At 41.2% G+C, this 16,222-nt stretch overlaps 2 protein-coding genes across 2 annotated transcripts; one reads left to right on the top strand and one right to left on the bottom strand.

Annotated features, from left to right (window-relative positions):
• The first annotated feature begins 484 nt into the window (after positions 1-484).
• On the top strand, positions 485-7,285 carry LOC125955460 (putative nuclease HARBI1). Its single transcript, XM_049686596.1, has 4 exons — positions 485-604; positions 3,755-4,026; positions 4,168-4,261; positions 7,025-7,285. Exons 1-4 carry the CDS (start codon positions 485-487, stop codon positions 7,283-7,285), a joined length of 747 nt encoding a protein of 248 aa, XP_049542553.1.
• A 3,509-nt stretch (positions 7,286-10,794) lies between these two features.
• On the bottom strand, positions 10,795-11,565 carry LOC125955459 (protein twisted gastrulation-like). The gene has a single exon (XM_049686595.1). It carries the CDS (start codon positions 11,563-11,565, stop codon positions 10,795-10,797), a length of 771 nt encoding a protein of 256 aa, XP_049542552.1.
• Between the last annotated feature and the right edge of the window lie 4,657 nt (positions 11,566-16,222).

Genomic DNA, 16,222 nt, shown 5'->3' with positions numbered 1-16,222 from the left:
AATTACAGGGAAGCTTTATACTTAGATGAGGATTTTTTTTGATAAACATTTTCCGTGATTGTTGGTGTTTAACCAAAGGTAACACCATTGTTCAGTTTGTGAAGATATCCAAAAATTAGACATAGTTGGGTATGCAATGCTGCAGGCCCAAAACGCGCCAGAATATCATCTACATCATGTATGGAATAAGACGTTCGACGAAGCATTCCTCGCGAGCTGCTCATCAGTAAGAATGGGTAAAGCTAAAGCGAAAGTGGTCATCTCGACGTATGTCGGAACGGTTATATCTTTCTTCGATGGATATCAAGAGACGATGAGGATAAAAAATGGGTGAAAAGTTAAGAATCGCAATACTTAAGCCCTGCTCATATTTAAGCGTTAATTGTACAGCCGCCGGCAAACAAATCTAAATTACATAGGCCCGTAATGCTTGTCTGTGTCGTTTCAATCAAAAACCGCCGAGTCTCGGTTGCATAAAATCCGTATGCATCCAAAGGTGCCAAAATCCCAACTCAAGATCTGTGTGTCGTTGCGTTTTCGGGCGTCGGGCAGTTACCAACTCAGTATCGGTAACAATACGATTATTGGTTTGAGCCAGCCGAAGGTTGGCCCGGTTCTTACAGAATTTTTAAAAATAATGGAATTAAAAATATGCCCTATTTGGATAAGAGCAAAAACGAAATGCAAGACGCTTTTTTTCTATGAATAAAGCGGCATATCGAGCGTGATCCAAACAATAGATAGCACTCATATTCAAATTTTTGTACCAGCACCTGACATTCGTCACTGATACAGTAAAATGGGTTACGAACGGTAGCGGAAGATGTGCGGCTGCGAAGTTCAGAACAGATTGTATCCTTTCACAGTGGTTCTCCTTTGAAGGACCAGGCAAAACAGCGCATGAACAGTGTTCTTAACAAAACGACTAATTTTCATATTTTAAATAGTATTTCTCATGTAGATAGCTACCATACCCTTTATTGTAAGATATTTTTACCATTTTCATGAAAATTTTTGATCCGAAATTAACATTTTTTTCAAAAATTAAGTGCATGTTTGCTGTCCGATTATGTTAACCTTTCCCATTTTGTAAATATTTTCTCTGCCTCCAAACGAGAGCTACCGTTAATGACGGAAACCCGGATAACCCTCGTTCAGCCTTGTCGGACACCACCCCCGGTAGAATGCACCGTAGTCATTACTATCAACCCATTTCAGATACAATAGCAACGCCTACACCGAGGATGACCAACAACGAGGACACGCCGCTTCAAGTTCCTATGGGCACGACGGAGCTCAGAACCAAATGCCTCGTCGCTCGGAAAGATTACGACGGCCGCCACTTCGGTTCTCGCCCTAGTCTGCAACTAAGCGGGGAGGAGTGTCATGTATGCACCTTGCGAAAATAATCAAGTCGGCCGCGACGAGCGTACATCACAGTAGTCATTGTGAAACAAGCTAAAAGAGCGGCTGCGTTTTATATACTCGTTGAAATAAAGAATTAAAATTGTGAACCATACACAATATTTTTGATATACATTTGTGCTATAACTTTGTTTTCTAGCACTTATTACCGAAATCGTATGCCTTTAGCATGCAATATGTTGTGTTTTTGTAAATAATTTTAAAATTTTATATGGTGCCGGTTTTACTAGCAGCAATGTGCACAACTTACTGTATATCGCTAATGATGTAGCACGTTTTGGGGCGATCTCCTCATTCGCAACGTAAACATTTGATAATTCGTTACGCATTATGAAATCGTGTGTGCGTAGCGGATCCTTAAAAAAAAAAAAGAAAAAAGACAGCGTGCTAGATAAGTTAATTGAACACGAGCTGAAGGAATTGATAGAATCGGGCAGGAAGCCAAGATCTTCAATGTACTATTTCTTTATCAGCTGCTTGGAGGACACAGAAAACATGCCAAAACACGTGCAGCATAGAATCAAATGCGAAATATTAAATGTAATCTCGGAAGAAATTTCCAACTATGAAAAAACCCTAGTCGTCACACATTGTTTTTTACATATCTTTCTTTTTGAAATTCACTTGCAAGGTTTGCACGTTGGGTCGCGTTTGGGCACGTTGCCCGGAGGACGAGTGTCCCTTGCGCGGTCGAACAAAATGATAAGCGAGAAAGAGGCCACGTGCGCGCTCTTTTATACATTTGCGCAGGTGAGTACCGGCCGCATGCCGGAACCCACACTAGCGCCACTACTCAGATGACCGCATCTGCGCACTCGACTGCATTAGCATCAAACCAAATGTCGAATTGAGCAGACAAAAGAGTTCAAAGAAATTATACGGTACATACATCCAGACGGATCGCATTAGCCACGCTAGATCAAGCTCAACAGCTCATTTAACAACTCGAAACTGCTTTAATAGCGCTCGAATTGCTTTATACCGTCTGGACGCGATACCTCTCGCGCTATTGATGTTGCCTCTCATTCTAATAAAAGCTTACACATGTTACCATGGTTACTACAGTTAGCATGGTGACGACTCTGATTTCAATATGAACGGTACGTTTTCGATTATTCGTTTTTAATAATTCGGGTGATTATTCTGTGTGTATCGTTCGATTCGTATTTCAAAAAAATGGAACAACAACTTATGGCGTGCGGGGCTGCGGTGATAACAATGAGTTTAATCATGAAGAAAAAGAAGAGCCGACGAAATCGCCGGAAGGAATATTGGATGCGGCCGATTTTTTTCCGCCGCGAAGAAGACGGAAATAAATTATTAGATAATGCGATGGAGGAAAGGGCCGGCCAAACTATCAAAAGTTTGATAAGGATGACGGCCTTCGAATTCGACCTGCTGTTGGAAGCCATACGGCCATCCATCAGCAGGATCGACACAAACATGAGAAGGGCGGTAACGGCTCGAGAACGGCTTGCCATAACACTGCATTATTTAGGTACTGGCAACACCTATTCTAGCCTGCAAGCCACTTTCCGAGTAAGTAAAATATATAAATTATGCTCGGACTGTGTTCGATTAAACTCTAATTGTTAACAGGTCTCAAAAGAGTTGATATCCGAAATCATCCCTGAAACATGCGATGCTTTGATAGAGGCTCTGGATGATTATGTCAAGGTAAATACCATCGAATGTAGTGTTGCATTTTTTTTTCAATTTGAACATTTGTAAGATCGGCGGATTTGTTATAATGTAAACCATATCATTATACATGAATAATCGAATTCTGTTTCCAAATATTCTTCTTCTTCGTAAACCTCCTCAGGAGGTTCCGTGTACGAACGCTGTCTATTAGTGCTAACGGTGCTATTAGTGCTAACGGAAGACTGGGACTTTTTCGGAAACGACACTATTAATTCTATTATCTTTGCCTGTATGAGGTCTATGTCCTCCTCTTTTCTTTCGTCCAACAATTTTTTTATATACATTAAGAAACTATCTTCTGTCTGTCTTTCGTCTGCCTTTCGTCGAATGTTTTCCATCATATTAATCATGGTGTTGAATACTTGATGGATTAAGGATCTGCCTCTGAGTTTGAGTGTCTGGGACATGGTCGACGAGCCCCCGATGCTGGTGCGGTGGGAACCGGTATGCGATTCGGTCGAACAGCAGATCGCCTTACGGGCGATGTAGATCGACTTCTAGCATCTGCAATAGCATCGACTGGTGTTGGTTGATTGTTCAGCTGTAAACATAAAGGGAATATTTAAAAATTATATTATTATATTTCGTAACATTACATCTTTTTTATTGGTATCTTTCATTACAGCTGCCATCAACGACAGAGGAGTGGCTTCGTGTGTCGAACCGCTTCGAAAGGAAATATGGCTTTCCACATGCCATCGGTGCTCTGGATGGCAAGCATGTGGCTGTGCGAGCACCGAAGGGGAGTGGCAATGACCACTTTAACTATAAAGGGTTTCACAGCATCGTGCTACTTGCAATTGTCGATGCTGATGGGCATTTTATGTACATTGATGTTGGGGGCAAAGGAAGTGTTTCGGATGGGGGAATATTCAATAACTCCGAGGTGCACAGAAGGTTGGAAAGGCAGGAGCTTAATATTCCACCTCCATCAATTTTGAAAGTCCCTTACAACATATTAGTGCCATTCATGCTGTTGGGAGATAAAGCTTTTGCTTTTACTACTTATTGTATTCGCCTCTTCGGCGGATACAATAGAAGTGGATCAGTGGAGCGGAATTTTAATAACATACATACGCGAGCAAGAATTACAGTTGAGAGATCATTTGGGATCTTAACTAGTATATTTAGAGTCTTGCGAACAACCCTGCTTGCTTCTCGAGCCACCGCAGGCTATAAAAGTAGTAAAAGCAACGGCTTATCTAACAAACTTTTTAAGGAAGCAGAACCCGAATAGAGAGTTTGTAGCCCAAGATATTGTTAGCATGAATAATAGTGGGGTTGGTAATCAGCAACAACTGCTGGCACTAAGAAACACTCCAATTGAGACTATCATCAGAGCTAATAAATATGCGAGACCACATTGCTGAGGTTCTAGCAAGAACGTAATGTTCCTCTTACCAGTGTAATTCATGTTTTTTTACATACCGAATCGCTAGTTTCACCTACATCCGACGAGGCGGTGAGAAAACTCATGGCGCTGTAGGCATACCATGTCGGTTGGAATGCAGTGGCTGATGTTGAACGAACGATAAAAATTGTATGTTGGCTGGAACACATAAAACTATGTACAATTTTCTGCGTATACTCACACGACCCAGTTTGACTTGATGCCTTTACTCTGTTTAGGTTACTGCGAAACGTTGAACGCAAACCGTTCCAATATCGTTTTATATCTTCCATGTTCATCCCATATTTCTCTCCGAGCTCTACCCAAGTATCGTTTTGAGCATAAACATTCTTATAAGCCGCATTGCGTTTCGACCATAAGATAGGTGCCTGTTCAATATCGCTGATAAGTTCTAATGTTTCTTAGACACCCAGACGTTCCTACAAAAAAAAACATTGGTTATTAACAATACACCACCTGATAGTATAGTTACTTACTTTTAAATGGTTTACTTGCGACATAATATGAAAGAATTATATTTCTTCAGAGTCTTCACAGAGAAAGAATGAACAATTTAGATCTTCTCACACTTCACATGCACATCTGCATTCAATCTGCATTGTTTACGCGAATTCAGCCGAATTTGATATATGGGCTCTTGGATGCTTTTGGATGGATATTTGCGCTCCAGGTCTCAGGGACCATAAATTTAATATAATACTGTCGAAAAGGGAACGTTAACATCACCGGGAATGCCGTAGCACCGTACAAATAAACCGTAGCATATACAACTTTTATAGCTTGCGGTGGCTCAAGAAGGTGGCAGGGTCCCTCTGTCTGTAAAAGTGGGTCGGTGCACTTCTGTTGTATCCGCCAAACGGGCGAATACAATAATTAGTAAAAGCAAATGCCCAAAATATCTCCCAAAAGCATATACCGACCATTGGAAACCGACATAGTCAGACGTAGCAGCTCTTGTTCAATAAAGAGGCTGTGAAATGTTAAATTATTCACAATAGGTTTGGGTTTGGCACGGGCTTCCACAATTGGATGCGTACGACGAAGATTGTATCCTAGCTATATGGACTTATCATACAACGGACAAACTTATCACGGAATGTAGTACCAAAGTTACAATTTTTGGCTTTCGCGGCTATGAAAAAGGTCATACACAGCAAACAGTAGCCAAAAAGTATAGAACAAGCCAAGCAGCTTTCCATAGCATTATTGAAAAATACAAATAGTGAATACGCTACATACACGTGAATGCACGCTGAATATCATCACTGCATTGGAGTACTAAGAGGATAACTTACCTAAGGATAAAAGAGGAGGAAGAGGGTACTGAGGTAAATTGTAATGCATTCTCTTTTGCCAGCTCATTTTGTACAGCTGAATGGACTGGACTACGTCCGTTGTCAGAATTACGTTTAAAATCAACACATTTGAAAAGTGTTTGTTGTCATTTGTGGTTCCGAGCCAATGATGGCTTCAATCGATTGCAAATTAAAAACGGTATTATTAACAACTTCAACAGTGGATAACGATCGGCATCCAGCCATGGCATAGACCAGAATATCGAACAATGGGCAGAAACAGGTAAAGCTAAAGCGAAAGTGGCCGTCTCAGCGTGTGTCGGAACGGTTATATCTTTCTTCGATGGATATCGGCAATTTCGGCATCGCACTCTCGGTGCAGTGGTCGGGTAGGAAACGCAATCCGCGTTTTTTATGGCTGTTTGTGTGTGTGTGTGGCGAGAGTGTGCACTAGGACTCAGAATTGATGGGGCCTACTCGGATCTTCAGCGATATGAATGGTTTTCGCACCTCGGACCGGTGCCATTTTGAGTGCGGTTGGCGATGTCTGCTCTGCTTGCAAACGGACCGACCGACCGACCGACCGACCGGCGCCCGGGACTCGCCTACTACGATATTTGTGATTTGTGAAAAAAATCTATCCTTCCTACGGCATTTTGCACGTGTTTTCGCGTGTGCGGGCGTTACGGACGTGTGTGTAGGGTTTATGTGCATCCTCGACAACCAGCTGGTGACCACCCACCCAGCGGGCAGGCATCCCTTCCGTCCTTACGTCTTCCTCGTGAAAAGAAGGCAATCGCGGGGGTCTCTTCCGCCATCTCCAATGGGTCATCGCCGAAAGCGAAACGTACGTATCGCGGGCCAATACAACGGCTACGATTGTTCCCAGCATCCCGTGGGGGAGGGAGGAGTGGGAGTTGTTCCTTTCAGGCGGTCGGACGTATATGGTACCTTTCCGTTGTTGTTATCCATGTAATGCGTAATGCGTGCGTGCTATCCTCGTGCTGGTGTCCAAATTAACCATCGGTTGGGCACCCGGGCACCCGGGCTCCTGGGTATCCATTTCAAGTATTATCGAAAAAAGAATGACTTCCCTAAATAATAATAATGTTTTTTTACAAAACTCCGGATCCCCAACGTACAACTCAATTCACGCCGAATTGGCATTTGAATTGCTCTCTCTCAGAAGAGGACTGTGCAGCGTAGCGGGCTCAATCAGTCAGCAACCGAAAAGCAGGTGCTGGACGCAGTATGCCATCTGCTGAAGCTGAAGGAACCATCTGCCGTCAAGCTTCGTGATTCTTACCAGCGCACCAAGCTGGTCGAAATCTTCCTGCCAGAGGCTGAGGCCAAGAGACTGGGGCGAAGGCTGGGACCGTTAAAGTGGGATGGAATGCTGGGAAATGGGTCACCACAAGAGCGGCTGCGAAGGGGTGGATCGAGCCAATAACTGCAAAAGATGTTGCGCTGATGGGTATCTTGCCAAAGACTGCAAGAATCCGCCAAACTGCGATCCCTGTCCAGTCGGACAGGACAGGCACCACTGCTTAGTGATAACCAGTTAGGTAGAAAAATCATATCCAACATCGTTTCATCGTATCATATGCTTGATAATTTTTTTAAACATGCACCTTCGATCAGACCACAGATTGTGAACTGAACTAGGAAATATAAATGATAATATCAACGGTGAATGAACAAAAAGGACGCACCTGCATTTCCTGGATTACGCCAACACTGCAGCTAGAGCGCTAGTCCAAACATCTTCTAGAACTAGTAAAGTAAATTTCATCGAATTGTTCATTACCTAAAATAAAGTTCACAAAAATATATAACACATAATTAAAAATTATTATTAGATGCGAATTTGGTAAATGTTGAGGCACGAAACAAGAACAACCAGACACGTTTCATTTGTGAGAGAAACGTACAAGAACAAGCAATTAACAATAGATCCTTGACTAAAGCCTATCCAAAGTCCACTTACCGCATCTATTGCTTTTGTCCAACACTGGCAAATGGTCCACCATCTTTTTTTTTTCACGAACTAGCGAATGGTAAGCAATTACGAAGCCGCGCTAGTGTTTCACATGATTAAACACGATTTCTATCAATATTTAAAAAATACAAAACATTTACCTTTTTCCGGTTATACCTTACCATACATATTTGAGATATTATCCAAACCGATGAGTTATACAATTTCAACTTAAGCGCATATCATCAAAAATCCGGAACATCCTTTACAATGAAAATGATACGATTCGGATTTTACAACGCACGCCAATTGGATATAAACGCAATATTTGCTTACCACATCACTTAATTATTCTCGATCTTTTATATGTTGAAGAAAATTGGATTAGTTAAATACACTATTTCTAATCGCCATCAATGGAAAGTGCCAATATGGCCACGAACAGCAATTTTTCGAACCACACCTTGCGAAGAGCAGAAAAGAAATGAAAAATCACACGAGGTTGCTACGTTTATGATGATCGATCATGGCGTCCGAGTCGATGAACATTTTGGAGGGAGATCGATATCCCATGAGCTAGAGTAGCAGTTTGGTCGATTTTCAGCGAACAGGAACTCGATTGAGCGTAAACGAGATAGCAGATGCAACAACTCTATCTTCGGTCGATGAACTTATATGCTCGAGATTTGCTAGACGAGTGTCGAGTTTCATCGATCAAAGTTAGCGTTGTCCCTTCGCCTTTCTCACTTACTCCCTAGTGGAAGTACTGGAGCTGGGAAAATATGTTTTCCCTCCAAAAGCATGATTCGCTCGCCTCATGGATCATAGGCATGGTAGGCACAGAAACCTCGTGTTTTTCAATTCTCTTGTCTGCTCTTCACAAGATGAAAGGAATATTGCTCTTTTTCGCCATATTGGCAAGTTCTAGTAGCCGTGGCCACACGGGGCGAAAATTTGCGCGCAAATTTGCACATTAATGCCAAAATGTTTTCGCTTCGTGTGGCAGGGGTAAAACCCCGAAAATTTATGCCGAAATGTCAAACGTATTGTTTTCATCTGTGTTTTGGCCGCTGAAGTTGATTTCCGAATAAATTTTGCAGTTTTTAACGATATTGTTGCTGTTGCTGTTATATTTATATTAAAAATGCAAAAACAATACGAAAAGAACCTACATTTTCGTAAATAAAGTGTTCGATAGCGTCAAGGGTTCAGCGAAAAAGTCCGCGGACGTATAAAAGTTTGACAGCGTGTAAGGGTTAAGCGAAACCGTTTTGACATTAATTTTTTCGTTTGCGCTAGAGTTTTCGCCCCGTGTGGCCACGGCTAGTGGTGTGTAACATTTTGTTTTCAGATGTTTCTATTGTTTTCGATAAAAATGAAAATACATATGATGATAATCAGATTGTGTGTACATATCATGCGATGTACGTTCATCGCAGTATGGCAAGTACTTGATGAATTATTTTACTTCTTGCTTTTATATTTTTTCATGCAGTCGATTATTTCCGTAAAAGGGCAAATTTATTTGCTTTATCATGGTTCGTAATAGCCTATCGATGGATCTTTGTTACTTCTCATTACAGCAAATAGTCACGAAATTTGGTTTTCAGACCTTTTACCGTAAAAAATCCATTTTAACTTTCGAACACACGACATATCTTTTGAAATTATCACTTAAAACAGGTAAAAATTATCATAAGAACATCAAACCGTTCCAGCAACACGCGACTGCATATTATTGGTTGGATATATGGAAAAAGTGTTTCTCGAGTCGATTTTGGATAGTTCGAGTCATAGAAAAGCATTCCTTTCAGCAAAGCTGATTAAAAGAACTCTTACTTCGCTCTCAAATACATTGATTGTTGTTCGACGTTGTTTGGCTGATTTGCAGCTAGTTTACCTAAACTTCGTTTTGATTTGGATTGTAATAAAAGTAAAATACCCGGGAAATCCAACAGAGACACTACTGTGCGCTCTGCGCTTCATTGGCAAATGCAACAAGAAGATTCTTAGATGAATCATAATTAAATAATAAACAATGAAATGTAATTATCGAACTGAAGCCCCAACAGCTGAAGAGAACAATATACAACATTAGAGTCAACGTTTGCACTGCAAAAGTCTAACCACACTTCTCAAAATATTTACGACGCTTTTACATTCTTGGCGTAGCTATAAAGCGCATGATCGATGGGCATTTTGTGAAGACAAAGAAAAAACAAGCTGGTAGGATTGTAAATCCTTGTAAGATAAGTGTGCTATTTGATCTGATCCATTATGCCATCTATAAGCACTAATATTCCCACACCATTACATGATACACATCCCCATCTCATCTCTTATCCGCCACAATATTTTATAGTGCCCTTCAATTTGTAGGCACACAAACCGATAACCATCCCATTGTAGCGGTCTATTTTTTGCACTTTAGCAAACTAAGTGCAGCTCCGTGTTTTTAGTATTGACAGATTATTTCTCGAGCATCGTGCATGAATATTGTTTCACTTGAGTATTTTTGGACTCAGTCCCAAGCTGAAACGTTCATGTTGCACGTGCATGTAGCTTTTTGCAAGGTAAATGGTGTATAAAAAAAATGAAAGCGAAAATTACCACAGGCTTGTGCAGTTCTGTGAACGATTAACAAAAAAAATATTGGTTCTGAAATTTTAATATTTACATAGGCTTGCAAAGGACCTATGAACGGTTTACAAGAATTGTAATTATTTATCTTACATATCTTTATATCCATCTTAATTCAACACTGAAGTAAACTATTCAATGTACAATCTGATTCCTATTTATTTCGTTACTTCGCCCCTTTACAGATGTGACCCTACGAACCATAGCAGAGAACTTAGGTTTCTTACGTGATCTTCAGGTTGTTCTATGCGATTTGATTTGTCGTATTCACCTAGCCATTCTTCTGTATCTAGCCCCTTTATTCATTTATTGTATTCTGCCCTGGCGTGCTGCTTGTTCGACTAAATGGGCGAGTTGTCCATCGGACCAACGCTGTCCCCGTAGTCGAGCTCGTCCTCGTTGAAGAAATCCTCTGCGCCATGTTCCTTGCTTTCCGGACATTCACGGCAGCGCGATTCATTAATGCCATAGTTGATGCAGTACTGACCAACACACTCACAGCAACCATCATGAAACCATCTATAGCTACTAGCCCCCATCGTTCGGCAGCTTTCCTTGCACTTATTCCAAGACATGCACTGTGCCTGGTAGGCGACTGTGCAGTTCACCGTGATCTTGTTCGGGTCGGTATACCTCTTCGCCTTCAGATCCATGTCGATGGAGTGGACAAGGAACTTGGTATCGGCTTTCGGACCGTATAACGCAGCATCGATATCGATCGGGAAGGAGATCACCTTCCAGCGGCCCTGTGCATCCTGTTCGGACGTAATCACGTCGTACAAATTCGGGAAACCCTCCAGGTCCTCGATGTGTGATTGCTTTGAAAGCTCGTTCGAAGTCTCGCTCGGCTTAGGGCACATCTCCAGGCAGCTGCAGCACTCGGTATACAGGTAGCTCAGACACTCGGCGCATTCCTTGCAGCATGTGCAGCTTTTCATGTCGCATTTGCAGCTTTGCGTTAGCATGCACTTTGAGACGATGCTGGCACAAACCATCTCGTTGCAGCCGTCCACCGACTGGACTGTGAGACCAAGCAGCAACACGACGATGATGGACGTCAGTTGAAGTGACTCAATCTTACGGTATGTGAGACGCTGATCGCAGTAAACCATGGTTGATCGTTGTTTGCTATGTTTGACTGCCTGTTAACCGACGATGTTTTATCCTTGAATCTCTACTTGTGACTGATCCACTGACCCTGAATTTATGTCTTCATTATACAAACTATCCATATGGTCCGGGCTGTATTTACCCTTGTGTTTTGACCAGACATTTTTACCCCTATGAGTACATACAACATCCTTGTCGTTCTTCCTGTGTCCGATATTCTAAGAGGGATGTTTACGAGGGCAGAAAAGTGTTATCTAATCATCGAGGAACAAACGTACCTAATTTTCTTTCAACCGTTGACACTAGGAGCAGCCGAAGAATGAAATAAAACTGTAGGTTACAGTTTCCAGATCTTCTCTTTGCTCTTTATTTCGATCGTGTTTTCATGTTTCTGATCCTGATCCTCCTTTTCTTGGATCCTGAGTGATGTACTAATTGCGCTTAGCTCATTCCTGATCATACAGTTGTCCTGATCCTTTTAATGAGCCTTAGTAAAATTTTCCTTTATGTTTAAGCAACCACTAAGGCACTATGGCTCATAAGCGGCCAGTTTTCTCGATCCGCCATACAACATGCACTAAATACCGTGTCCACTCCACAACATTGAGGACCTTCAGACAGACAGACTAAGGCGTTCCGAATAAGATTCCGGAGAACTCTGCACCATTGCTTGGCAAGTGTTCATTACTGCTTCAATTGTCGCGTACCGTGATTGTTTGGAAAGTCAAGAAACTCATATTTAAGGACATTTGGATGGTGATGCGAACTAGATAGTGATGACCCGACGTGCACCTAGGTCGTTTAGTCTAACAACATATAAACCTATGGCCTTAGCTGCTGGTTTTCCAAACATGTAGCCTCTGTACCTGAGCTTTTAACCGCAGACAATCGATTTCGACCTGCCTGGATACCCGTCTATCTTGGGTAGATTAGTGAATGCTTGCCAGCTGCGGAAACTTAGCTATGGGTTTTTTTTGCGATCTATTTAATATGCAACCATTGGTTATCATAGGTAAACGTAAAAGTATATCCCTTAAAGATTGTCTTTCTATTTGAAAATGATTAGTTTTTTGTCGCTCTGTGCGTATCGGCTATCATCGGTTGCGATTCTATGCGTACGGATGGTCTACCAAAGTGAAAAATTATCGGATTTTATCGGACCGATCTATCCGCCTTTCATCATTTATTAGGATCTTAGAAACACTTGCATCATTTCAGAAATCCATTGTTGTATTAATAGATTTTTCTATCGTCCCGGAAGAACACTGTATCGCTGATATGCTCCGGTATCGCGTGTGTCCAATGTTGTTCAATCAAGAATGTGTCGGATGTATCGGATATTAATGCTAAATTTAAATCTAAATTAAAAATCGACGATGATAATCATCATTTAACTCATCTTCATCCTACATCATTTCATAGAAGCGAACTAAAACGAAAACGAAAAACGTATATTTGTGCTCGGTAAACAAAGTTGGTTAATTTATTATGCGTAAAATTAAGAACATGTTAATGCCTCTCCAAGCATTTGGGCGACGTAATATTGCGTGGTCTAATCTTGTATTAAGAGTTATTGTTGTACCGATGTATAATCACGTTGATGTTATTACTATTGACGGTGATGCTATTATAGTATTAGATTTTATTATTTAACAGTGTCTGGGAGAGATCGCGTATTAGTGCATAAGATTAATATTATTGCTGTAAAAATATAAATATTGTGAAAATTATACATTCATATACATTGTCATTTTTCTTCTTGATGTGTTTGAAAATCTCATTTCATACAATAGTTCAGCTTATCCGAAAAGGTTCAGTGGATTTTTGATTCGATATTATTGAGGTTTGTATGGCAATAGAAGGTAGGCGTGAGCATCCGGAATATACACAGAACATAAATCTGTTTACATTCCAAAGGCTGTCGGATTAACAATAAATATGTAGTTTTTCGATCTCAACTACATCACGCTTCATGTTGTCATTTTTAGTATTTTTTTTGCTGGTTTTGTCATCGTTCGTATCAGTATTTCGTTTCTTACAAACTGAACTGATCGTTCAATTGATAATTTCTTGTTCAATATAACATACGATTGTTGAACGAGTTTCTATATTTCGCTATCTTTATTTAGGTACTTGAAAGAACATTTTGGGTGGATAAGGTTCATACTGTTGCTACTGCTTCTATCGCTACCTTTTGCTTACTGTAAATAATGATAGTTCTATTTAACCTACGAGCAATTTCCAGCTACCTTACGAGCATCTCGTCCTTACAAAGAATTTCATCTTTTTTACCTCCGACTTTACCAAAGCTGAAATCTCAGTTCAAACTAAATGCAGGTAAATGTACCTGAACATTGGAAAATCTCTCATAAGAATGTATAAAAGATACTTTCTTTACATTTCCCCAGTTAGTTAAGAACCGTCTGTTCTCGTGTGAGGACGGCGATACAGTAACTGTAGGTTGAGCCTTCTTGTGATATAGTTAAGTGAAGTGCATTGAAAAAGTCGTTAAAGACCCACACAATTGTGTGAAGTGCTTAGGGAAGTGCAAATTGGCATGTTAACTGTCTGATGCAGCTTAACAAACAATTTGTTCGTTGCAGTTTCAATCTATTTCATTCTTCATCGTTTTCAATGTTTCGTTTATTTTGTGTCGTTGTTTTGTGGTTGATTGGCTGTGAAGATATTTACGACATGAAGAAGAACATTCTAATTTCGTCAGATCAACGCTTCTCGTGCGTTGTATAAGGGTGAAACACTCGCCCAGGAAAAAATACGATGCTTCCTCGTTTGATCTGTAGTACATATTACATCACTGTGGAGTTTGTCCATGTGACTTTAGTATGAACTAACAATATGGCTTATACTTTATTCCTTTTCGCGGTAATAACTATCGCATTTGTTAATTTCTTCTGAAGAATTCTCTTGTGTAGACTTTTGGTATTTCGTTGCACGTTTGCCAATTTCTTTTTTCCTGTTTTATACATTTCTTTTCATTCCACATTCTTTTTATATTGCTGTACGATGCGACAATGTTTCAATTGTAGCTAATCATCAAAATTTTTTGTTTTATTTTTGTGTTGTTTTCCCTTCCTTGCCTATCACTCGAATTTCTGATATGATAGTGAAGGGTATACATAGGGTATTGGCAAACGGTGATGCCAACCAGACCAAAGCGACGATGGTTACTGTGATGTTAGCAAATAGAGACATCGTGACTGATTGATGCCTGACCGTGTTCATCCTGTCCCTTTTTACAAAAGAAACGGTGTAAGGGGTCGAGGCGATCCGGGTGCGAAACTGGCTCGAGTCGCTCGTGTTCGCTGTCTCTACGATGTGACTTCCTAGCGAGGTTCTTTCGGGTTTGTTTTAACCGCCTTCGTCGGTTAATTTTAAAGCACTGCTTTGCGTTGGTACGATGGAATCTTCCATGCGAATCAAACTGTTCCGTTCTCAACATACCGCCGCTGGTAAAACGTTAAGTTTTACCAAATTAGCGGGAAACTTTTGTGGAGTTTGACGGATAACAAAAAGAGACTGGTGAAGTTAGCGAAGCAGAGCGGAGGGCTGTTCTATTTTCTATCTTTAATTCGCGGTGAAGAGCGGGACGAGCGAGTTTTGGGGGATCGACGGAGAATTTGACCTCTGTAAAGGGTCGAGGCGATCCTGGTGCGAAGTGGACTCGGATCGTTCGCGTTCACGCGCCATGCGGGGCAGATACTTACTTTACTTTTACTCCTGGGACTCTCGCGCTAGCGATGACGGAGCGGGGCTTGCGCGAGTTAGAGTTTCAACCCCCGGATTGGAAGAAAGACTGCCTGTTTATTTCCGGACATTCCTCTTTTATAACATTCATGTGTCTTACTTCTATCGTTCTTATCGGTAACCTATCTATCTTCTTCCCTCATCGATTGTGATTCCTTCTTTGTTACTTATCTATTCTGACTCATCGGCATGTACCGACGAGATCGTCGTCCTGGCGGCTCATGTCGGTACCTGATGATGGTAGGGTATCTGCTGACTCATTGAGTCAGCGACCGTTGCTAACTCATCCCTTCTTAAAGCTGAGGTTCCACCCGAAGGATATGTTGATAGTTCGGCTCTCGAGATGCGATGATCGCTGGAGTGGTCGTCGTTTGTGCCGTTGTCTGCATTGGGATTTCGGGATCAGTATGCATGGTGATTGCAATTCTTCTCTGGTGCCAAATTACAAGTGTAGCGATGATCACAGCAATCATGGGCATAACTGCTATACCTCCGATGATCGATAGATGCGGCCATTTGATGCTATTGTTCTGCAAATGAATCATATCCAACTCTTTTCTTGTCTCTAAATGTAAATGGTGTAAGTAATCCAAACCGCCATTAAGCAATCTCTTCTTTTGATTAACGATGATCCCATCTAATTGTAGGGGAATCGGATTTACGGGAAGATGCTGTACCTCATCTGATATCAGTGATTTGTTCACAAATAATAGCTGACAGTCTTCATATGTGATGAGAAATGATCCTGCAAGATTCCTATCTGGAATTCCGCAAGTGGATGACAGTTCAAAATTGTTCACTGTTTTCACGAGGATATGATTATTGTCGATATTTATGATTTCTTCGGTTATGAGGTTGCTGATATAGTCACAATCTGCCGGATGTCCTTCGAGG

This window comes from Anopheles darlingi, chromosome 3 (genome assembly GCF_943734745.1).
Source record: "Anopheles darlingi chromosome 3, idAnoDarlMG_H_01, whole genome shotgun sequence".
NCBI classification, from domain to species: domain Eukaryota; kingdom Metazoa; phylum Arthropoda; class Insecta; order Diptera; family Culicidae; genus Anopheles; species Anopheles darlingi.
Note: the sequence above shows the minus strand (reverse complement) of the source record. Positions and strands in the feature narration are given on the sequence as shown.

Bases quoted from the DNA above. Each gene is read 5' to 3' on its own strand.
- LOC125955459 (XM_049686595.1), bottom strand. From the start codon at position 11,565: ATGGTTTACTGCGATCAGCGTCTCACATACCGTAAGATTGAGTCACTT.
- LOC125955460 (XM_049686596.1), top strand. From the start codon at position 485: ATGCATCCAAAGGTGCCAAAATCCCAACTCAAGATCTGTGTGTCGTTG. The intron at 4,027-4,167 runs GTTGGAAAGGCA...CGGATACAATAG, and splicing joins AACTCCGAGGTGCACAGAAG to AAGTGGATCAGTGGAGCGGA. The intron at 4,262-7,024 runs GTCTTGCGAACA...CTCTCTCAGAAG, and splicing joins TCTTAACTAGTATATTTAGA to AGGACTGTGCAGCGTAGCGG.